The following is a 24,406-nucleotide window of genomic DNA, read 5'->3' as shown; positions in this document are numbered from 1 at the left end:
GTTCACATTTAGATGAACTAAATATTAGATGAAACAAACTTGCTTCTAAGGGTTCTCCTATTATAGTAATCATCACCATCTGTTTAATGAGAAGTGGGGTGGTGAGGAAGGAAAGACAGACTCCTGCATTATATAAATATTTCAGCTGATAGCAAGTTACATGCCCCTTCTCAAGATACCAACATGCAAAAATATGTCTCTATCAGATTCACAAAATAGCTCCTCACCCCGCATTAGATACATGAGAAAAACGAGTGACCTGGGTCAGGAAGATGCCCTGGAGAAGAAACTGGCAATTCACGTCAGTATTCTTGCCTGGAAAATCCCATGGACAGAGGAGCCTGGAGGCTACAGTCCATGGGGTCGCAAAGAGCCGCACACAACTTAGCGACTAACATACACACAGAGGGTTAAGGTGACATGGTGAAAAGGTGAGGCTTCAATAACCAGGGAAAGGCACCACTCTGAAATGATTCACTTCCTAAGAAAACCACTTTATATGTATTTCTGGCCATTTTATACAAGCCACGGCTGAGCTCTGTGTCTGACAACGAATACGTGATCTTCTGCACGAGCCACCACAAGAATACACCAGCAAAGCAAACAGTCTGAATTAAGAACTTTGTGTCTGGACTAACGAAATACCCCCAAAATATTTGCCTAAGTCCAGATCCTGTTTTGTTATCTTGTACAACTTATTTAACCTCTTTGGACTTTAGTTCCCTCGTTGGAAGAGCCAGGGCAATAACGCGTGCCTCTGAGACGGTGCGTGAGGTGAACACGGGTCACGTTCCACATGGCTCCTGGTTCACAGAAAGTGTGCGAGAAAGTGTAACCACTGTTATTTTGAAAGGTGTTATTAGGGGTTGAACCATATGAAAACTGTGGACTTTGGAGATAAAAAAAAAAAGTTGAATATCATTCCATTTCACCTGGTTCATCCAAATATTGTATTAATAGAACAATCACCTGGTCTGTGGTTTGCAAGCAGGGAAAGACATGTCACCCCCTTTTTGCTGGGGAAAAACGGAGGACCAGAGAGAATGACTTGCCCAGGGCCACTTGACAGTCAGGAAGCTGAGATTGGAATCCACCTGCCAGCCTCCCCCCCTTCTCTCCCATCCCTCTCTCACTTACCCAGCACCAGGTTGCTGGTCATTGTGAAATATGGCAGTCCTTGATTCGCTGGGGACAGAGTGAACGCAGGCCTGGGCTTTCCCCTGGGGCTGTCCTCCTTAGCTGTGTCGGGAAGAGCTGTCTTCTGTCCCTGACACTTTCTACCTGCCCTTGCTGGGAACAAGCTGGCCCCGTTTCACTGGCTTCCCCGGTCAGGTCACAGAGGCCTCCTGGAAGGGAGCCTGTGCCGAGGGTGCTGAGCAGCGTAGCTTTAGCATAATTCTTCTCTTTTCCCTCTGGCCCTTCTTCCTGCCTCTCTCACCTTTTGAGTCTTCACGGCTGATGACTCTCCGGAACACAGACTAGGTTGCACCCCTCTGACCTGTCCTCTCAGTTTGGTCATTTGCCCCTGGACAGCTCCGCTTGAGTGCCCCATCACAGCACAGACTCCATCTGGCCAACGCAAACCCTGCTCTCCTGTACAAACCTGCGGCTTGTCCTATTCCCAACCCAATACCCCAGGCTTCCCCTGACCCTCTGGTACCACTTTGAATTACTTGTATGCAAGCGTGCTAAGTCGCTTCAGTCGTGTCTGACTCTCTGCGACCCTATGGACTGTAGCCCTCCAGACTCCTCTGTTCATGAGATTCTCCTGGCAAGAATACCGGAGTGGGTTGCCAAGCACTCCTCCAGGGGATCTTCCCGACCCTGGGATCGAACCTGTGTCTTTTATGTCTCCTGCACGGGCAAGCAGGTTCTTTACCACTAGTGCCACCTGGGACTCCTTGCTGCTCCCCAGATACGCAGTGCTTCTTTACTTCCAGGCCTCAACTGTTCCCTCTCCTCCCAATGCCTTTCCAATGTCTGACTAACCTCTATTCACTCTCTCTTAGCCTTAGCCTGTGATGATTCATTTTATGTCAATTTAACTGAATCATGGGGTACCTCTTTGTCAAACAGGAGAGTGTATCTAGGATGTGAAAATCTCCAAGCCCTTTCAGACCGCAAATCCTGGGCTCCATGGATGGAAGTCTTAGAGTCACCGCAGGACAGTGACTCCAGGGGCTCACAGTCTGGGACAGATGCCAGGATGGGGAGGGTAGGGAAGACCCAGCTGTGGACTGATGACCTACAACCTTACAGCTAGTCTTTAAAACATAAAATCCTGGATATGAGCTCAACTTCTCATGATTTGTTCTGTCTTGTAAATGAGAAGGGCAGAAATGTTCTGATTTCTCCAACATCCCAGGAAAGGAGCAACAAGCTAAAGAAGAAAGTACTCTGAACTGAGTCAGGAGATACGGGTTTCAGGTCTGGCAGGTATACGTATGTCCCCAATACTGAATGGGACGTGTGTGTGTGTGCATGCACGTGTGTGTGCTCAGTCACTTAGTTGTGTCTGACTCTTTGGGACCCCATGGACTGTAGCCCGTTAGGCTCCTCTGTTTATGGAATTTTCCAGGCAAGAGTACTGGAACAGGTTGCCATTTCCAACTCCAAGGGATATTCCTGAGCCAGGGATTGAACTCTTATCTCTTGTGTCTCCTGCATTGGCAGGAGGATTCTTCACCACTACAGCTACCTGGGAAGTCCTGAATGGGACATACTTATGCTAAAAACATACTTACCGTTTATCTGAGATTCAAATGTATCTGTGTGTCCTGTATATTTATTCACTGACTCCAGCTAACTCTATCTGCCAGGTTCTCACTCGCTTCTTCCAAAGCAGGTGCTGTGAGGGCTTCTCTCAAGAATCTCACAGGTAAGCACTACTAGCAATCACCAAAAGATGGAAACAACCCACAGGTTATCAATGGATGAATGAATAAACAGAATTTGGTCTATCCACACAAGGAAATACTATGCAGCTGTGAAAAAGAATGAAGTCTTGATCCATGCTATAAGGATGAAACTTGAAAACATTATGTTGCATGAAAGCATTCATTCACAAAAGGTCAGATACCACTAAGATTCCATTTATACAAAATATCCATAGAGGTTTTCCAGGGGCATGCTTCAACAGTACATGAGCCGTGAACTTCCAGATGTTCAAGCTGGATTTAGAAAAGGCAGAGGAACCAGAGATCAAATTGCCAACATCCGCTGGATCATCAAAAAAGCAAGAGAGTTCCAGAAAAACATCTACTTCTGCTTTATTGACTATGCCAAAGCCTTTGACTGTGTGGATCACAATAAACTGTGGAAAATTCTGAAAGAGATGGGAATACCAGACCACCTGACCTGCCTCTTGAGAAACCTGTATGCAGGTCAAGATGCAACAGTTAGAACTGGATATGGAACAACAGATTGGTTCCAAATTAGGAAAGGAGTACAGCAAGGCTGTATATTGTCACCCTGCTTGTTTAACTTATAGGCAGAGTACATCATGAGAAACGCTGGGCTGGAAGAAGCACAGGATGGAATCAAGACTGCCAGGAGAAATGTCAATAACCTCAGACATGCAGATGACACCACCCTTAGGGCAGAAAGCAACAAAGAACTAAAAAGCCTCTTGATGAAAGTGAAAGAGGAGAGTAAAAAAGTTGGCTTAAAACTCAACATTTAGACAACTAAGATCATGGCATCCGGTCCCATCACTTCATGGAAAATAGATGGGGAAGCAGTGGAAATAGTGAGAGACTTTATTTTGGGGGGGCTCCAAAATCACTGCAGATGGTGACTGCAGCCATGAAATTAAAAAACGCTTGCTCTTTGGAAGAAAAGCTATGACCAACCTAGACAGCATATTAAAAAGCAGAGACATTACCGACAAAGGTCTGTCTAGTCAAAGTTATGGTTTTTCCAGTAGTCATGTATGGATGTAAGAGTTGGATTATAAAGAAAGCTGAGTGCCAAAGAATTGATGTTTAACTGCAGTGTTGGAGAAGACTCTTGAGAGTCCCTTGGACTGCAAGGAGATCCAACCTGTCCATACTAAAGGAAATTAGTCCTGAATATTCATTGGAAAGACTGATGCTGAAACTGAAACTCCAATATTTTGGCCACCTGGTGCGAAGAACTGACTCATTTGCAAAGACCCCGATGCTGGGAAAGACTGAAGGCAGGAGAAGAAGGGGATGACAGAGGATGAGATGGTTAGATGGCATCACTGACTCAACGGACTTGAGTTTGGGTAAACTCCGGGAGTTGGTGATGGACAGGGAGGTCTGGCATGCTGTAGTCCATGGGGTTGCAAAGAGTCAGACACGACTGAGCGACTGAACTGAACTTTCTTCATTCTGTTCTTGAGTTCCTTCTGCTGTTTCCTTGAGGTCTTTTTCTTCTCATACAGGCCATGTCTCTCAATGCTTTGTTTGGACTCGTTCTTCTTCACATAATCCAAGGAATCGTAAATCATGCCAAAGTCAAGAGAGACTCTCAAGAGCCTTCCCCAACACCATCGTCTGGCCACCACCAAAATGGGTTCTGAATTCAAACACAAAGATGACATCTGGTGTGGTCTTGTGTGTTTTGGCCAGTTTCCCACATTTTCTGTTTTAGGTACTATTGTCTTTTCAGGGTGAAGCACGTCGATGACCATGCCTTTCCCCTGAAGCAGCCGGTTGCTCGTGAACTTCCTGGTTCGGATAGTTACTGTGTTGTTCATGACGGCGGCTGATCCTCAGGCCCCTTTCTGCTCTTCTAAGGCACCAGGGTTGTGGTACTGTTACAGCGGCCCTAAGACACCAGTGGGATCCTGCAGGACCCGACTCCCTCATTTTTAGGCCCTCTCACTCTAAGACACCATATCTCTCCCTGTCCCCTCTCTTTTGGGGGAAGCTGCATAAACAGGGCACCCCACCACCCCTCCACACCTCCTCCAACCCTCAGCCATGCCAGAAACTTCCCTCCGGTCTCTTCAAAGAAGCACGCAGCCACAGGAGCGTCATTCCATTGCCTCAGTTTTAAATATTTATTTAAAATCCAGAAGGGAGAAACAGAACCCACTTGGGTTTTAACACATTGACATGTGGACAGAGACGTGAACGAGGACAGCAGAGAAACCCAAGGACAAGACAGACGCTGGGACAAAGGCCAGGTGAAGACTGGCGGCCTGTAGACCGAGCGCTGAGATGAGGCCCGAGCTGCTACAAAAAACGCACTTCCAGGAGCAAGGGGGCGGTGGGCAGGGCAGGGAGATAGGAAGTGGGGGTAGGGGAGGGTGGGCCAGAGTGAGGTATTAAATAAGGAAAATCAAATCCAATTCCCAAAGAGACACAACTTTAGAAAGAAAAAAAGAGAGAAACACACAAACAGACTTTCACATGAAATTTCCCCTTCTATAAAAATAATTCCATAGTTAAAATGACCTCAAAAATCCAACCTGGATGCTGACTGGTTCATTGATACAGGACAATTCAGATTACCCTGGTGAGCCCTGCCATGCTGAACTCTGAGATTCCCACAACAAGCCTTTCTCCTGCGCCCACGTTTACACTTGGAGTTAGCAACACTGGGTTTCTACAGAATTGAATGACAGTGAAAAAGCAAGAGTGATGACTGTTATCTTGGAAGGATAAACTCCAGAATGGAAGACCTTAGGAGATGGTCTGTGCCTTCATGAGATAGGTCCGTATTTACATTCCACCTCCAAGGCCAGTCCTGACCCAGCGCCATTCTCCTCACTGGTTTCTGCAAGGTCAAAACTCAAGGTCAGGACTCCCAAGTCTAGATCACGCCATCCAAGATAAGCTAACTTCCCTCCAAGACCAAGAAAGGCCAAAATAAGATCCTTCATGCTCAGGCCTCCCCCTGCCTTCAGAGGACAAGCATTTTAAAGTCCATAAGTTAAAAGGTAAATCTTTCCTACTTCTGTTTCTGGTTGTTTTTTGTTTTTTTGCTTTGCCTTTTTTTTTTTTTTACTTTTACCTTCTTTCCCCACCTCCTTAACAGATTACCTGATGAGCACAAGGGTGACACTAGGAAAATTTAAAAAATTCCCCAAACTTTGTCATTTGGAGGAGAGAGAAAAACGTGGATGATACCCCACATCTAAATGTTTCTTCAAAGTCTGTGGCAAAATGGTAGCACCTTCAGAATCTTAAATAGAGTTGTTTTGTTTTTTCCTTAAAAAAATCACATACACTACAAGACAATTGTGAGCACCAGCGATTTCACAGTGGGAGGTAGCAGACATGGACACCCCCAGCCCCGAGGACCTCACCTCTCCCTCTCTGCATCCATCGCTTCCCACCCCCTGGCCAGCCCCGAGGACCTCACCTCTCCCTCTCTGCATCCATTGCTTCCCACCCCCTGGCTGCTCTCTCCCCTTCTCACCTCTTTCTCAGATGAAAAAAAAAAAAATAGTAACGCACCTTCTTTGTGTTTGTTTAAATAATATATATATACTTCTTTCTTTCCTTTTCTCCTTTTTTCATGTCTCCTCTCTAATATTGCACATCAAAGCTCCCTGGCAGGGACCAGTTGACAAGATGCCCCCTTCTCTCAAGCTGGCTGGAAGGTGGGGCTCTTTGAGCAGGAAGCTGGGCAAGGAAAGCGGGTGGCCGCAGAGCTGGGAGACAGGCCGTGGGGCTCAGGCGGGTTGCAGGCCCAGCTTGCTCTGGCTGGCTCTTTGGTTGGTGCTTGGGGCTGAGTTGGGATCAGCTGTTCCCAAGGACACCTCGTGTGTCCTGCTACCCTTCAGCCTCTTCCACTGGGCAGATAACAGCTGGGGTCTGCTCAAGGATCCTTCAGCAGGTGAGCTGCCTTTCCTGGGCCCACCTACCCCTAGGTACCCTCCCTTTGCCTCTTTCTCCTCTTCCCTCCTCCTCGAGGCCTAGAGGAGCCAGGAGGTCAGAGGTCAGAGGAAGCACGCAGGTCCAACTTCGAGGCGGTACTGCTTCCCTGATGAGGCAGGAGGGAGGTTGTCCACGCCGACAATGGGCAGCTGCTGGGGGTCCTGGGTCCGGAAGGTGAAGAGTGTCTGATGCCAGCGGCCATCCTGGATCTGAGGGTGGAGGGAAAGGGGTACACACACATCCACCATGGTCCTCATTATGTATCACGTGCCTTTCCCCATCATCTTTCTTCTTCTTTTTAAAATATTTATTTATTTTTTTGGCTGCACTGGGTTTGGTTTTGTTTTGTTTTGTTTTGCTGTGCGAGGGCTTTCTCTAGTTGCAATGAGCAGGGGCTACTCTCTAGTTACACTGCACAGGCTTCTCATTGCCACGGCTTCTCCTGTTGCAGAGCATAGGTTCTAGGGTGCCCAGGCCTCAGTTCTTGTGGTACACAGGCTCAGTTGCTCTGAGACATGAGGGACCTTCCCAGACCAGGAATTGAACCTGTGTCCCCTGCATTGGCAGGTGGATTCTTAACCACTGGACCACCAGGAACGTTCTCCCTTTCATCATCTTTCTTCACAATTTTTAATGTCCACATGGCATTTCACTGTCACAATGACCTGTTTGTGTCCATTTAGATTGCTTCCACTATTTTGATTCCTATACATAAAACTGTCATGAATATCATTGTAGCTAAACTTGTGCATATTGTGACCTTAGAACAAATTCCAGAAGTATCAATTTGCTGGATCAACGGATAGGTACATTTGTAAGGCTCTGAATATATATTGGAGATATATATGTAGCTGCTGCCCTGAAAACCTCTACCAATTTATTTTTAATTTTTCCAAATAGCTTTGTGTGAGAGTGTTGGGTTTCCCCACATCCTCAGTAACACTGCACATTACTGGTTTTGTTTAATATTGTGAGACTGGTTTTTTGGATGACTTTCTGTCTCCCTCTTCAATTACAACCCAGCCTGTTTTAAGCCTTGGAAAACAAGCAGGTTAAGAGAAAGAAATTAACCAGAGGGCAGGGGGCAGAGAGAAGAGTAGAAATATATCCTTCTATAAGTAGACTTGCAAATAAGTACCAATCTACCAGCCCAGACCTTCCCTTGAAAGTTTCCCAGGGAGGAAAGAGGATGAAAGCAATTTTATAAAACTGCTATAAAAAATTATTACACAAAGATAAAAAATATATGCATACATATATATTATAGTATAGTATAAAATTATACTAATATATAGTATAGTATAAATTATAGTATAGTATATGTTATACTAATATAGTATAGTATAAAATTGTTATATATAAGAACGTGTTTTTACATTTATCTGTGCATGAGGGGCCTATGAAGGGCCCCAAGAGTTACCTTGCAGCCATCCATGGACACTTCTGGACTGAACTGACCCCCGGCCTCAAAGATCTGCCCGTTCCAGGCCCGGAAGCGCACAGCCTGCTTAGCTGGGGTCTGCCCGGTGCCCTCCTGCCACACGGTCATGTTAAGGCAGTGGATGGTGATCTGCTGTGTCACCTCAGAGCTTAGCAGGTGCAGAAAATTCATCTGGACCCGGCTGATGGCAAACTCCACCTGTGGAGGAGACACAGCGGTCAGGCAGGGTTGGACTTGGCTGTCCACCGTTCTCCGAATTCCTCACTTTCCTCTGGAAGGTCCAGGCACAAGCCCTTTCCTGGGAAGCAATTCCCAGCCACGGTCCCAGAGGTGTTGCTCACTCGAGAGACAGAAATACTGAGGTGGGTGTGAGTTAGTCCCACAGCCAAGGAGTAAGGAAGGGAAAGAACCAGGTCTGCCTGACTCCAGCCAGAGCCGCGAGGGTCCTGATGTACTGTCTCCGGGGCTGAGCGGGGATACAGAGGCTCAGAGAGGGAGAGGATCTTGCCCAGGATCGAGAGGCTCTTAGAGGGCAAAGGAAATGAGAAGTGGCTTCACCACATTTCTAAGTCCCAAGCTCCAAGTAGGGTGGGGTGGGTGCTGCTGGCAAAGACAGGCCTGACAGCAAACGAAAGGGCAGGATTTGGGGCTTAAATGGACTGTAAGTCCTGACAGTTGGGTTTTCTCGTTTTTGTGATGCAAGTGTCTGACTTAAGCTTTGATTGCTTAGACATCCACTTCAAAGAGGCATCCACTTCAAAGGCAGACTACTTCCTATAAATACCCTGCCAGCCACGGGACTAGATAAAGAGCCAGGCCACCTCCAGTACTGAGGCCCCTTTGTTTTTGAGCTCTGGATTGATTTCAATAACCGACCACTTGGGCTACTTCTTTCTTCTCTCTCCATGCTTTAAATTCTAGCCCTTATATTTTAAATTCACCAATGAAGACTGAGCTTACGAAACCTTAGTGCACCCCCACCCCAATAAAAGCAGAACCCCAGGCCCATGCACCATCTCTCTCTCTCTACCCATGACCCCAGTGTGGCTCTAGGTGGGCTGTGTAAATTCCAGGTCCTGTAAGTAATAAACCTTTACTTTTTTCAAAGTTTCCTGATAGTTATTGCTGAAGGTCATCTTGAAATCATAATAAGAACCACGAAGGCTGGTCCGACCATGACATGGTTATTGATAGATTGAGAGGTACATAACAATTGGCGTAGTAGGCAGGACTGCACAGTCTCCCTTGCTGTCCATGGCGAGGAGGCCCTGGACCTGCAGCTTGCTTACTAACCACCTAATTCAGGTGGGTGTTAGCATCTGGGAAAGGACTCTGTCTCACTGCAGTGTGCTTTCGCACGTTGCTGTGATCATTGTTGTTTAGTCACCAATCCGCGTCCGACTCTTCTGCAACCCCATGGACTATATATAGCCCACCAGGCTCCTCTGGCCATGGGATTTTCCAGGGAAAAATACTGGAATGGATTGCCATTTCCTTCTTCAGTGGCTCTTTCCGACCCAGGACTCGAACCCGCAGCTCCTGCTGCATCTTCCGATTGCAGGCGGACTCTTGACTGCCGAGCCACTGGGGAAGATCCAACCCCAAAGGTCACGCCTGCCTTGATAATCCAACAGTCTTCCCAGAGCAGTGTGATCAAGGCCATAGGCTCTTACTAGCCACTGAGACCACTGATTATAAAGGCCTTGTTGCTCAGTGGTGTCTGACTCTGCGACCCCATGGACTGAAGCACGCTAGGCTTCCCTGTCCTTCACCATCTCCTGAAGCCTGCTCAAACGCATGTCCACTGAGTCAGGGATGCCATCCAACCATTTCATCCTCTGTCGTCCCCTTCTACTCCTGCCTTCAGTCTTTTCCAGAATCAGGGTCTTTTCTAACGAGTCAGCTCTTCGCATCAAATAGTCAAAGTACTAGAGCTTCAGCTTTAGCATCAGTCCTTCCAATAAATATTCAGGGTTGATTTCCTTTAGGATTGACTGGTTTGATCTCCTCACAGTCCAAGGCACTCTCAAGAGTCTTCTCCAGCACCACAAGACAAAAGCATCAATTCTTGGACACTCAGCTTTCTTTATGGTCCATTAAGGCTTTAATTGACAATCAATGTGTATAAAGGTCCTCTGGGTGGGTTAGATCCTTGGCTTGGAAAGATCGCCTGGAGAAGGAAATGGCAACCCACCCCTGTATTCTTGCCTGGGAAATCCCATGGACAGAGGAACCTGGCGGGCTACAGTCCACGGGGTTGAAAAAGAGTCGGACACAAGTCAGCAACTAAACAACAACAAAAGGTCCTCCATGCCTCGAGGGCAGAGTTAAGGACAGTGAATTGGATCACAAGGCTATGTCACTGCCCAAGGAGAGGTTCCGGGATAAAGGCATAAGAGAAATATTCCTGTACATGGGGAGGATAGGAGACCTCCACCTACAACCATGGAGTTGGTGGTTGTGCCAGAAAAGTGAAATAGCCTTGCAACTGGAAGCCAGTGGACCACCAGACGGAAGACATAACAGAGATCTGCGGTCTCCATGGTCCAAGCTTCACTCATCGCTGTCATTCTTCATCCCTGACCCAATGGGGTATTGTGGCTCCTATCCCTGGTATGATGTTACTAAAAGAATTAATGGGCAAATATAAATGTCCTAAACATCTGATGTCAGCATCTCCTAAGAACCCTGAGGGGGGTTCTTGATAAATGCAAAACCCCATGGAAGCATCCTGAGGGGCACGCCAAGTCTCTGATATCATACTCCAGGGGCCTGAGGGCTCTTCCCAAAGACCCTGCACACATCATGTGAGTGGATGCAGACCTCAATCCCTAAGAGGTCTCTTGGAACACCCTGGGAAGGAAAGTGGCCAGCTGTGAAGACGGTTCACAGTGGTGCCATCCAAACTTTTCCTGTAACCCACTTTGGATTAAGATAATAGGAGAAAATCAAGAAGTAGAAACTGAGATGAAAAACTATACCTTAAATGAAATTCAAATTTTTCTTAAATATTTTATGCAGCAGGAAGGAAAGAAAGGAGCTAATTGGCTATTTGAGAGGGTTGATTTGTTTGTTATAGGCCCTCAATTGTTGTTATTCAAGGCTGCCAAAATGTATCAACTGGTCAATATCTCTAAAGACCCTAAAATCCATACTTTTTCTTAAAGATCCATCTGGGCTATACTCTCATTTCCTCCAAGATCTTCAGCTCCCTGGGCTTTCCCTTGAACAAGGCAGAGCTAACAAACACATCCTATAAAGCATCCCTTAAGGGAAAAGCTGAAAAGGGTTATCTAGCCATCGTGGATAAGAAAGAGGGAGCTGGGAAGACAAAGGACCCTAGACCACTGATACTTCCCTGGGGCGCCTCCTCTCCTGGATGTTTATTCTTGGCGTGGTTGCATCCTTCCATCACAGTGATCGCTGCTAAGGCTCACAGTGAATGGAAAACATTAAGATGAGGCCCATCTCCTGCGCACAAAATTGGCCTGATCTAGTGGGTTTACCATTTCCACAGCTGTGGTTATCCAGATGACCCCCTCTTCATTTTCAACTCCAAAGAGGCCCCATTTGACCCAGGGAATTATTTTAATAAAGCACTACCCTAATTACAGGGCAGTCCTACAGCATTTTACTGGAACTGCCAAAACCATACAAAAGGGACCAAAACTCCTAGAAGAAAATTTACATTCTTTCTCTGTCCCTTGAAGATTAAATCTTTGAAATGGAAACACCCCGGGAGGTAACTAAAGCTCTGCCTACAATTGCCTGAGGATGAAGAAAAAAAAATAAAACAACAGAGAAAGAGATCTTTCAAAATACAAACTGCTATAAAAGCTCTCTTTCTCAAAATCTAGTGCTCAGCCTCCTTAAGATTACTTGTCAGGAACAAATACAGATCTTAAGTCATCTCCACAAATATTGGTAGAGAGCATTAGGTGCTGAAGCACGTAACTTTAACTTGTTCTGTCTGCCAGACACAATTTGGAGCCAAATGTTATTTACAAAAAAGTGAGTTTTATATTGTACCTGATTCATGGCTAAAGTTTTGGAAAGGAAGCTATGGAGTCTCAGGGTCTGGGTGTTTTTGTAATCTCTGGATGAATATGTGATTTTTTTTCTGTCTCTGAATTTGGTATAGCCAAAGTTAATGTGTAAAAGAGCTCTGTTTAAGTGGCTTAAAAATAAGCACTTATGAATTAGTTACTCTAAACATTCAGAAACACAGAAACTAATCCAAATGTTTTTCAAGTTCAGGTGATCTGGGATAAACTTTGGTAAATAAAAGCTAGCCTAAATTTGTTTTAATTAAAATAGCTATGTCTTCAGAGTTAACAGCATTACATATACTGCAGATAGACAACTTTTCCAGTGTTTACTAGCCAAATAAATCCATGTTATTTTTATTACAAAAAAATTAGCTTGGGATGATGGCTGACTTTGTCTACTGTCTAATGAAGATTTTATAGATAGTTTAATCATATTGTTAGAAGAGAGAAAAATTATTTTGTGTGGTCAAGTTGGCTAAAACTGGATTGTTATTATAAGAGGCTTTAAAAAAAATAAACTAATATCAATAATGTTCTTATGTAATTTTCTTTCATTTGCTAAAAGGATACATTTTCTTGGAGTATTGATCTGCTCCTGTTAAAAGTATGAAAAGTTATTCTTTACCTTTTAAGTAATCTGGCTAGATAGCAAAGATTTTGTGTTTTATCAGAATAATCTCCTGAGCTTCATGTTGTCTTAATTGGATCTTTAATTACCTAGAAAACAGTCTTCTCAATAACAAAACAGCTAACTTTTGCTCACAACTATGGTGACTGCAGCCATGAAATTAAAAGATGCTTACTCCTTGGAAGGAAAGTTATGACCAACCTAGATAGAATATTCAAAAGCAGAGACATTACTTTGCCGACTAAGGTCCGTCTAGTCAAGGCTATGGTTTTTCTAGTAGTCATGGGAGAGAGAGTTGGACTGTGAAGAAGGCTGAGCACCGAAGAATTGATGCTTTTGAACTGTGGTGTTGGAGAAGACTCTTGAGAGTCCCTTGGACTGCAAGGAGATCCAACCAGTCCATTCTGAAGATCAGCCCTGGGATTTCTTTGGAAGGAATGATGCTAAAGCTGAAACTCCAGTACTTTGCCACCTCATGCGAAGAGTTGACTCATTGGAAAAGACCCTGATGCTGGGAGGGATTGGGGGCAGGAGGAGAAGGGAACGACAGAGGATGAGATGGCTGGATGGCATCACTGACTCGATGGACGTGAGTCTGAGTGAACTCCAGGAGTTGGTGATGGACAGGGAGGCCTGGTGTGCTGCGATTCATGGGGTCGCAAAGAGTCGGACACGACTGAGCAACTGAACTGAACTGAACTGATGGAACCTTCTCTATTTGCTTTTAAAATCCTTTGTCACTTCAGCTAAGTAGATAATTAAGCATTTTTAAAAATACTGATCTGTGGTTCTTTATAATCAAGTGTTGAAAATCTTTGATATTTTTGACAAACTTCTCCAAGTCAAATTCTAAATGAAGTCTTTTTGATCTGGAAGTAACTTTGGGGTTTTCCAGAGGATCCTTGGAACATCTCAAAATATCCTTCTCTTTCCTAATAAAAAGAAAGACACTAAATTAAGTAGGCTTATTTGACATGTGAAGTCACATGGGAAATATTGTCAAGTAGGAAATAATGCTACATCTTCTTTATGGATATCCTCAAATGGATATATTTTGTTAATACAATATTTAAGAAATCATATGAAATTCCTGAGATTCTGATATGTAATGTTATCCATCATAACTCCAGTTATCTTAAAATGTTGTGTGTCACAGAAATAACAAAATTTTCTTTGTCAACTTCATCATAGTGAACTCTTATCAGATCTTTAACCGTGGGCATAAAAAATGTCATTTCTTTTGTTATTTATACTTATTGCTTTACTCTGATGTCTTTGCAAAAGTGCTCCATCTTCAGATTCATGGGCAGGAGTCTGATAAGTACAGATTTTTGATACCTTTTAAATCATACCACTGAATGGGCAAGGATTTACAGAACTCTAAGGAAAACCTGGATTATGAAACTGCTAACAAAAGATCAAGATCAGTGATCAATTGCATAGGACTGAATGAACTGATGAGGGTGATTATAATTTTTTATGACTTTTGTTTGGCAGTTATTAATCTTCGTTTCCACGTTTAAGGAAAATTGTTCTCTAAAGCTAACAGTGACTTACAGCAATTTGAGGAAGTACACCTTTGTGAACAAAGATGAAATAATTGCTGTTTCTCCCTACCTGATCCTTCTAGAATTCGCTCTATGAGTATTCTTATTCTCATGGCAGTATAGTTATTTGCATAAGCTCAGTAAGACTCTGTTCTTGTAACAGAACATGATTGGAAATACTGGTTATTAACAAGGCTTTGACTGGATTGTCATATTTGAGATATATATAGACTCTGATACGACCAGATTGCTTAAGGAAGTAAGGTTGACTTCATGGAGCCAATAAAGATCCTTGGAAAAATTGGTCTGTTACCTTGACTACAGGGTTCCCAGCAGTCTTATCAGGTGAGTAAGGGAGGCTCGGAGAAGGCAATGGCACCCCACTCCAGTACTCTTGCCTGGAAAATCCCATGGCAGAGGAGCCTGGTAGGCTGCAGTCCATGGGGTCATGAAGAGTCGGACACGACTGAGTGACTTCACTTTCACTTTTCACTTTCATGCATTGGAGAAGGAAATGGCAACCCACTCCAGTGTTCTTGCCTGGAGAATCCCAGGGACAGGGGAGCCTGGTAGGCCGAGGTCTATGGGGTTGCACAGAGTCGGACACGACTGAAGTGACTTAGCAGCCGCAGCAGCAGCAAGGAAGGCTACTTCCTGGCAGGTACAGGAATCAGAAGATATTTTGGGCACTTCTTGAGAAGAGAGAAATTTACCCAAATTTACAGGTGTTCTAGGCAAAGTCTGATGGTTAGATCTTGGTTTCTTGCCCTGAAGAAGCTTCTAAAATTCAATCTGAGACTCCTTATGAAAGGTTTCAGCAAAGCAGCAAAGAGCTCATGTTGTCAATCACTTTCCTAGCTGCACTTGTGTAAATAACCACATTTGTTGAAACTAGACTTAATTTGCAAACAAATTAGTCTTTCTATGGCTCTCTTTAATAGAAATGGGGATGACTGTACAGAGAAAAATTGTTTCAATAGAAACTATGACACACGGTTGTGGACATTGGATTCTAGTTCTGTTAATTATCTGAGACCTTGTTTTCTACCTGTAAATTGGACAGGATGCTGAATTCTTCTTGGCTCCTCCAATATCTAGCTACAACTCTCCAAACTATTGTTTCCAGTTTTTCTCCCACCGTTCTGATTTCATTTTCTGTTGAAAATGAAGATTGCACTCTTCCCAAAGCCATGCACTGGGCTAACATGATATAAACTGCAGAGAGCTCATCACAACTGTTCTTGTATGGACAATCTTCATGCCCGTTGCCATGTGGGCCACTCAGAAAGATCACCAGGCACATTCAAACTGCAACCCACGGAAACCTATCAGACTGCCTCTGTCTGCCCTCACTCCATCTGAAGATGTTTGGAGCCCAACATCTAGAAATCTTCTTGACTAGCACCTTTAGAACTCAAAAACTGGGATTATAATCTTCTCCAATCATTGTCTTTTCTTTTTTTTTTGTTTTGGCCACATCATGCCTCTTGTGGGATCTTAGTGTCTCAACCAGGGATTGAACCCAGGATCATGGCACTGAAAACGCCAGGTCCTAACCACTGGACTGCCAGGGAGTTCCTGACTTTTTTTTGTTTCCATACAGATGACTCTTATTAAATACCCGATTACCTGTACTGTACCTTATTTGGGTATCACTGCCTCCTGAAATGAAATACTACTCTTTTACTGAACTGACCTATTCTCAGGACCAAGAGACTGGTTAGATGAGATACGAAACAATCTCCCTACTCAGGATGGATTCAGACTGACCTACTTACACACGATGCCCAAGATGTATATATGGTTCACAATATTACACAAATCTTGGAACAGATTCTGGGGCCCCTCAGATCACTGACTTAGTTTCATTATGGGATCCTTCAAGTTTGGGACAATGGCTCCCGACTGAATTTCAGACTATTGCCTCTATAATAATTACAGGATTTTCTACTGTGATCCTGTTCAGATGTGTATTTTCTGGGTTTCAAGGCGCCTTACCCCTGACTTTTAACATATCAGCTACCCAGGAGGTTAATGTCCTCACCACTGACTCTGATGCCTCACGTCACAGGGCCTCGCAGGGCAGATGGTAGTGTAAGCCCTGACAGTTGTGTTGTCTCCTTTTCTGTGATGCAAGTGCCTGAGCTAAGCTCTGATCGCTGAGGCATACACTTCAAAGGTTATCTCCAATAAACACCTTGCCAGCCCCACAGACTAACCCTGGAAGGGCTGGGCCACCTCCCAACACTGCAGCTCCTTTGCGTTAGAGCTCTGGTTGATTTCAACAACTATTTGGACCACTTATTTTTTCTCTTCTCCTGCTTTAAATTCCCACCCTTAGGTTTTAAATTCACCAGCACAGAGTGAACCTGTGAAATCCTAGCCTCCTCCTCCTCCAATACAAGGAGATGCACTGTCCCTTTCTCTCTCTACCAGAGACCTCACTGTGTGGTCCCAGGTATGCTGTAATCTCCAGGTCCTGTAAGTAATAACCTTTCTACATTTTTTTTTCCTGTTTCCGGGTGGTTATTGCTGGAGGGCATTTGGCAACCTTAATGAAAATCAGAGAGGCTGGTCCAGCCACAACACTGGTTATCATTAGGCTGAGACCAGCCTAGGACAGTGGTTCACTGTTCCTGATGGGGATAGCGACTCAGATGGGCACTTGCATTGCCAACCCAGTGCCAGCCTCACCTGTCTGCTAGGTGGGTTTGCCACAAAGCTGCTGACCCTCCGTGTCAGAGGGAAAAGGGCCTGTTGGACTGTGAGCTCTGCTTGTGGAGGCTGCCACATTTCCTGTTGAACCCAGCACCTGGCTCAGTGCCTAGCCCATGGTGGGGACCCAGCCAAGACTTGTTACCCAGCTGGCTGGGCTACGGATGTTCAGACTCTGGGTCTGCCATGGTCAGGACAAGGTACTTTCCGGAGCTTCCCCTGGGGGACTCCGGAGTCCCACCTTTCCTGCAGCCGGAGGAGCCCTTTTCTCTGCAGCATGAATTGTCTCATATGGAGGACTTGCTGCAACTACAGGCCCACCATCCAGCGAGGGGCTTCCTAGCCAGGGGCGTGGTTATGTCCCACCCGCTGCTGCACACTGTGGTTTGTTGGACTTGCCCTGGGCCACCTAAAATTCTCAGCCCAGAGACCATCGCAGGTACGTGGGCACCAAACATGAGCTACATATTTGCATATACAACCCTGGGAACACATGCCCCAGGGGACCATCTCACTGACTTGTTTTGTGCTTATGGTCAATAGCTGTCCAAGCCAAGCCAGCTTGGCTAACTGCAGTGTCTTAGACATTAGGCAGAAAGTTCTATTTGAACCATCAGCATCACCCAACACAAAAGGATTTGGAAACCAAAGGCAGAGATGAGGAACTGGGGTTCAGAAAGAGATGACTTTCCTGAGGTCATGTAGCAAGATAGTTAAGGCTCAGTCACAAGCCTGGATGGACTGTGCTCCAGGGCAGGGGGCAAGGGGTGTAGAGAGGGCAAGCCAGTGAGCGCTGGGGAGCAGATGGGTACCTTGGAGGCCGTGATGGGCTTGAGACACGTCTGTCCACCATGCGTGAAGTTGCAGGAGACTTCAATGGTGTCGGATGAGCAGCCAAGGTTCGGATCCACCCAGTAGGTACCTATAGGTAACATGGGATGGGGGGCGGTGTATGTATGTGGGGAGGAACCCCAGGCTTGGTTCTATAGGTGAATCTGACACCTCGTCACCCGCCAAGTCCCAGCTGGACATGAAGTCAAGGAGGTGGAGCAGAAAAGGGATTCTGTGAACCATAGTGATGAAAGGAAACTCTCTAGGCAGAGCTCAGAGTTGGCAGAGTCTCCAGAGGGGCCACATGGGAAGTATCCCCCTGTTGCCATTGATAAGTATCATTTTCCAGAAAGGACAACAGGTTGAGAGAGGCTGAGCCACTTGCCCGAAGGATTTAGGGATTGTTTAATTGAAAGGTTTTGCTGCCAAGGCTCCGATCCTCCCAGAACTTGGTGGGAGTCAGGGCTTCTATCCCATCAACCAGGCAGCTCTGCTGGCACCTGGCTTCTCCTTTTGGGTTTCTAAGGAGCCAAAGGCCCCACAGCTGATAGAGTAGGACAGCCTTCTCATGCAGCAGAGAGAAGGGTGGCTCACCCAGCTCACAGAGCAGGTCAGAGGCAAGACGAACATTTGAACTCAGGTCTGTCTTGCTTCTAAAACTGTGGTCCTTCCAAGGCACCACACAGCTCACAGAGAGGAGAATTGGATGAGGTGCGGAGGACAGAAACTGGGAATCCTGGCTCTCCGGGGGAGCTATGATGGGGGCCCTCCTGGCCCTGGGCCCTTTTTCTGCCAAAGCTCTTGGCCCATGCAGTGAAATGGTCATCCCCAGCTTGTGGATCTGGCTTGTGGGTTCAACTCTCGAAGGGTGGGACCCGTCCTCTGTGTTTCCCACCATATCCCATGCCCCAGGAGGCTCAATGCCTGGCACACTGTGGGACTCTGTGACTGTTGAGTGAATAAATGACTGCCTCCCCAAGGACAGACACTCGGCCCAGTTGAGCGGAGAACTTAATGTCTAATTGCTCTGTCTTAGAGCTGTTAGGCTTTAGTCCATGGAGTCGCTAAGAGTCGGACACAACTGAGCAACTTCACTTTCACTTTTCACTTCCCAGCATTGGAGAAGGAAATAGCAACCCACTCCAGTGTTCTTGCCTGGAGAATCCCAGGGACAGGGGAGCCTGGTAGGCTGCCATCTATGGAGTCGCACAGTCAGACACGACTGAAGTGACTTAGCAGCAGCAGCAACAGAGCTATTAACCATCTCTTTCAGCTCCTCCTGGAATTAACCATCTCTTTCAGCTCATCCCTGCCCCGCCCTGCCCCACACCTGGGGCCGGGAAGCCCTCTCTTGAGACAGACCCCACCGGCCCTCATACCATCCACCATCTTCTGCTCACAGTCCATGAGGTCCCGGCAGACCCGGGCGGGGTTCTCTTTGGTGCCCAGGGGCGTCTTAATGCTCTGGATGAGGTTGCTGAGGTAGTGTAAGGTTTTAAAGATCTCCCCTCCCTGGTCCAGCACCAGCCGGTCCGGATGGCTGTAACCCTGTTGTGAGAAAAGAGGGTGGCCGTCGAGCCATTGAGATCCTTGTCCGGCTGGAGCTCTGAGCCTCCAATGCCCCAAGTTCTTGCCACTGAGGAGACATCTGAGCTCCCTGCAGGGGCTATGCTTGGGTCTCCCTCCACTTAACAAATAAAGAAACTGGGGGCCAGCGGTGGCCAGGGGCAGATCTACCCAGAGGGCCTGGGGCTTGAGAGATGTGGACAGTCAGCCTGGCTTCTGCTGCAGAACAGGAGGGTCCTGTGAGCAAGGAGTCAAGGAAGGGGTCCCAAATCCCTCAGGAAGGAGTTGGTGAAGGACTTACTTTCCACTGACTACCCTGTCCCCCACTCCCCAGAGTGGAAGGAAAATAACAAGCTTTTCCACCTGCCCTTCCCCTGGCTTGTGAGCCTGGAGAGAGCGCTCAGGGCACAAATGGAAAAGTCTGATGATCTGAGCTGGGAGGTAGTGAGTTCCCCATCGTGGGGGGAAAGCAACTCAGCAAAGGACACTCTTGACAGGGCTTGACCAGAGGACACCCAGGGCCCTGTTCAGCCTGGTATCCTGGTGCTGAGGTGACCACTGGCCAGGGTCTTAGCAGAGCCCTTGGACAAGTTTCCTGCCTCTGGTGGATTCTGGGACTGAACCAAGAAGCTGCTTCTGACACCGCTGCCTGACTCAGGAGGAGAGCAAAAGGGCTCGGCCCTGCTCTGGGTCACTTGCTGGCTTTGAATTGCCCAGTGTGGGTCATGTGGAGGCCACTGACCACATGTGGGTCATCATTTCTGCACCCCCCCCCCCATGGAAGGGACCCCACGTGGGCAGGGCCCTGGGTGGTACCTCTGCTCTCAGTGCCCCACTTGTGTCCATCCACGTCTGGAAAGCTGCCCCAAGGTCATCTTGTTGCTGTGCAGAGAGAAGACAGGGTGTGCCTCCTGGCGCCCACCAAGCAGGAGCCCCAGGGTCTGAGCAAGGGCCCTCCCACCCCACCTTCCCCAATGGGATCCTGGTCAATTGCATGCCTTCTGGGGAACTCTGTTCTTCCTCTCCTTGCAAACAGATGCTTCCACTGATTTCCTCCAGGCACTTCCATAGCGCTCGGTTGCCCCCAAGGTTGAGTCCAAACTCCTGGGAGTGGCCTGCGTGCCGTGTTCTCCAGCCCTGCCTCTCTTCTGTCCCCTACGGGTGCTCCGTGCACCAGACATACTATTGCACTTCTCAGTTCCTAAATGCCATGCTCTGTTTAGCCACCGCGCCTTTGCACGCGCTGCTCCCATTTGCCTGGTCCCTTCCTCCGTCATTCCATCTACTATTCCAGTGGTTCTCAGCCAGGGGTGATGCTGCCCGCTAGAGGGCATCTGGCAATATCGCGACACTTCAGGGGCTGTCCAACTGGAGCAGGCAGTGCGACTGGGATGCAGTGGGTGGAAGCCAGGCTGTGGCTAAACATCCTCTTATGCACAGGACAATCACTCACAGCAAAGAATCGTCTGGTTCCAAATGTCCACAGCGCTGTGGGTGAGAAACCCTGCCCTGCACGCATCCTATAGACACCACCCTGCGATGGACTCTCTCCTGATGCCCCCAGGCTGGGTGTGGACCCCGCTTTCTACATTCCCACAGCCCTGGGGTCTCCCCTTTGGTTCGCACTGTAAGTGTCTCACTTCCACTTGCACCTCCAATCCTGGCACTGGGCTTCCCATAAGCATAGCTGCACGACCTCACCATGAATATAGAGAGGGGGGAGGATCCGACAGTGAGTAAAGCCCCAGGGTTGGGGTCTGGAGCTGGGACTCTGGCAGTCCTTCTCAAGTTCAGATCCCAAGCCTTGCAACTCACTAACTGTACAATCTGGGCAAGTTGCTTAAACTCGGTTCTCTCATCCTGATAATAAAACTCAGAACTGTTGAGAGGAATACATGATTTCAAGGTAAAGAATGCGCCCACAATGCAGGAAGACACAGGAGACTTGGGTTTGATCCCTGGATCGGGAAGGTCCCCTGGAGAAGAAAATGGTGACCCACTCCAGTATTCTCACCTGGAAAATCCCATGGACAGAGAAGCCTGGCAAGCTACAGTCCATGGGGTTGCAAACAGTCACAAGACTTAGTGACTAAACAGCAAAATACATGAAAAGCACTTCTTTTTTTTTTTTTTTGGCCTCCCCACACAGCCTGAGGGATCCTAATTCCCTGATTAGGGCTCAGGGACTGAGCCCAAGCCCTCAACAATGAAAGCATTGGGTCCTAACCACCAGACCACAAGGGAATTCCAGAAAAGTGCTATGAATGCTATATGGCATATAATAAGCACTGAATCTATTAGTTATTATTCAAAAAATCAAAATCCTCTCATTTTCCTTTTTTTTTTTTTTAAGAAGGAAAAGTCTTTTCCTAGATCTAATTTCCTCCTAGCTTGCCTTCTTCCTGAAGAAGGATGTAGAGGAAGAGGCCAGGGCTGTCATTCTAGTTTCGTGGATGAGACAGAGGGATGGACGGTGAGGACAGAGAGCAGGGATTCAAGCTGCTCATGGCCAGGGGCTCCTTCTCCATGCAGTCCTTTCCCTTGGCCATTCCCTGGGACGTGGTCGGGGCCTGCTTCTAACCGTCAGCTGGGACCATGGTCAAATGTGGACAGACTGCTTGTGAGCGGGGGATGGGTTTTCATTCAAGCCAGGGAGGAACACCGGGGCTCAACCTGCAACCTTGCCTGACCCTGTTTGGACTCAGAATCTGAGCTGGACGGACTCTGTCATGTGCTGATGCATAGTAAGAAATCTATACTTGGTCTTCAATCCAGTTCCTGGCATAGAGCTCCGAAAACCCTTGGAATTTTCTGAAATAAGGTGTCTTTTGCTGTGTTCATGAGATGACTTTTGGAAAGCTCCTAAGTAACCCAAGGGGCGGGGGGCTGGTGGTCTCTGGAACCAACCACGTGATCAGAGGGTTGCGACTTCCAGTTTCCAGTCCCACAGCCTCCAAGGAGAGGGGAGGGGCTGGAGGTTGACTCAATCGTGTCTGTGTAACGAAGCCCCCCTAAAATCCTAAAAGGACTGGGTTCGGAGGGCTCCCCGGCTGGTGAACAGGGGGAGATGCGGAGAGGACACGGAAGCTCACGGCCCGTCCCCACGCCTTGCTTGATGATGCAGAGCCTCCATCTGGCTGCCCCTCTGTGCGTGCGCTCAGCCGCATCCGACTCTGCAGCTCTATGGAAGGCAGCCCACCAGGCTCCTCTGTCCATGGGATTCTCCAGGCAGAACACTGGGGTGGGCTGCCATTTCCTCCTTCGGGGAAAGTTCCCAACCCAGGGAACAAACCCGCATCTCTTCTGTCTCCTGCACTGCAGGTGGATTCTTTAACCGCTGAGCCACCAGGGAAGTCCAAAATGACACGTGTGAGTTACAGCCTTTTATAATAAGCCACTAATTTGGCACATAGAATGTGTCTCTGAGTTCTGTGAGCTGCCCTAGCACATTAGCAGATGCCGAGGAGGGCCTGGTGGGAGCTTTTGGTGTACGGCTGGTTGGTCAGAAGCACAAATGACACCTGGATTTGCCACTGGCGTCGGAAGGGAGGCAGGGAAGGGGGGTGAGGGATGGAGGTGTGGGGTCCCGGGGGGGAGCCAGCAGCAGTCTTGTAGGACTGAGCTGTCAACCCGTGGAATCTGATGCTGCTCCAAGTAGTGTCAGGACTGAATTAAATTCTAGGACACCTAGCTGGTGTCACCCAAATTGCTCACTGGTGTGGGACAGCTCCCTTTCCAAAACTCAGGGGTTGGAATCAGTACCAGAAGCTTAAAGATCTGTCAGTGGAATGGCACAGAGTGGACCAACAGGACCCAAGGTCCAGTGGAGGGAGGTCTTCCTGGATCCACTGCCTGGGGTTCATTCTGGCTAATACCTGGGTTTCCTGCCCCTCGGTGCAGGGTTCAGGGTTCAGTATGGAGTGATGAAGGAGGGGCGTGGGCAGCCCCGGGCCAGGGAGGGGATCTGTTGTCATCCCTCCCCCACCACACCCCAGGCCTTACTCCAAGTAGACCAAAGAGAAAGTTCTCCAACTTACAAAGTGGATAGGGCTCCCTGGAGGACCCTGCAAAAGAAGAGGCTGGGTCTGTGTCTGATGGGGACTGCGTGCTGCAGTCTCGGGGGCTGTCGGGAGCTGGGAGGGGGTCTCAGGGTATGCAAGAACCCACCACCCTAGTCTCTGCCTGGCACCACCCGGGCTGAGCTATATTATCCCGGAGGCCTGGCCTGTGAAGTCAGTCTTATGAAGGCCACCAACACAGCCTGGGGTCCCACCAGCTGCCCCACAGTTCAAGGGGAGCACACACTACCTACCGGTGGGCCGGGCTGCCCTCTGGGACCGGGAGGACCCTGGAGGAAGAGGAGAACAGTGAGGCCCCGCTCAAAGGCCTCTCATCCCCCGACCCAGTCCAGGCCTCCTCCTGAGACCCAGGCACCGTGGCCACCTGGGTACAGACCGAGGTCCCAGGACATGACTGGTCACGGGCAGGAAAGCCCAGAGTGCCCACCCCCCTGACTCCACCATCCCTCCAGCCCTCACACCCCAGCCCACTCACCCTCGGACCTTGCAATCCCTGGAGGGGGACAGAAGCAGGGAGACAGAGTTAGAGGAGCAGGCTGAGCTGTGCCGCCCCCCTGCCCCCCGCCCACCACACTGGGCACCAGCCCATCTACTCACCAAGTCCCCACGGCTGCCTTTGTCGCCCTTTGGACCCTGCAAGAAACCATGGCCCAGTGAGAGGGGGCTCAGAGGAGGAGCCCCACCGCCCGGATGGGG

General features: G+C 47.9%; 1 protein-coding gene across 1 annotated transcript in view; it reads right to left on the bottom strand.

Moving 5' to 3' along the window:
* Positions 1 to 6,916: 6,916 nt before the first annotated feature.
* COL27A1 (collagen type XXVII alpha 1 chain) overlaps positions 6,917 to 24,406 on the bottom strand; it is a 147,331-nt gene continuing 129,841 nt past the window's right edge. Inside the window, exons 53-61 of the mRNA XM_052645006.1 lie at positions 24,308 to 24,343; positions 24,186 to 24,203; positions 23,944 to 23,979; positions 23,669 to 23,695; positions 20,448 to 20,513; positions 19,445 to 19,613; positions 18,047 to 18,156; positions 8,275 to 8,493; positions 6,917 to 7,063 (exon numbers count right to left, since the gene is read on the bottom strand). Coding sequence (XP_052500966.1) covers positions 6,917 to 7,063; positions 8,275 to 8,493; positions 18,047 to 18,156; positions 19,445 to 19,613; positions 20,448 to 20,513; positions 23,669 to 23,695; positions 23,944 to 23,979; positions 24,186 to 24,203; positions 24,308 to 24,343 — 828 coding nt within the window. The remainder of the gene's footprint in view (positions 7,064 to 8,274; positions 8,494 to 18,046; positions 18,157 to 19,444; positions 19,614 to 20,447; positions 20,514 to 23,668; positions 23,696 to 23,943; positions 23,980 to 24,185; positions 24,204 to 24,307; positions 24,344 to 24,406) is intronic.

This window comes from Budorcas taxicolor, chromosome 8, assembly GCF_023091745.1.
Source record: "Budorcas taxicolor isolate Tak-1 chromosome 8, Takin1.1, whole genome shotgun sequence".
In the NCBI taxonomy this organism is placed as follows: domain Eukaryota; kingdom Metazoa; phylum Chordata; class Mammalia; order Artiodactyla; family Bovidae; genus Budorcas; species Budorcas taxicolor.
Note: the sequence above shows the minus strand (reverse complement) of the source record. Positions and strands in the feature narration are given on the sequence as shown.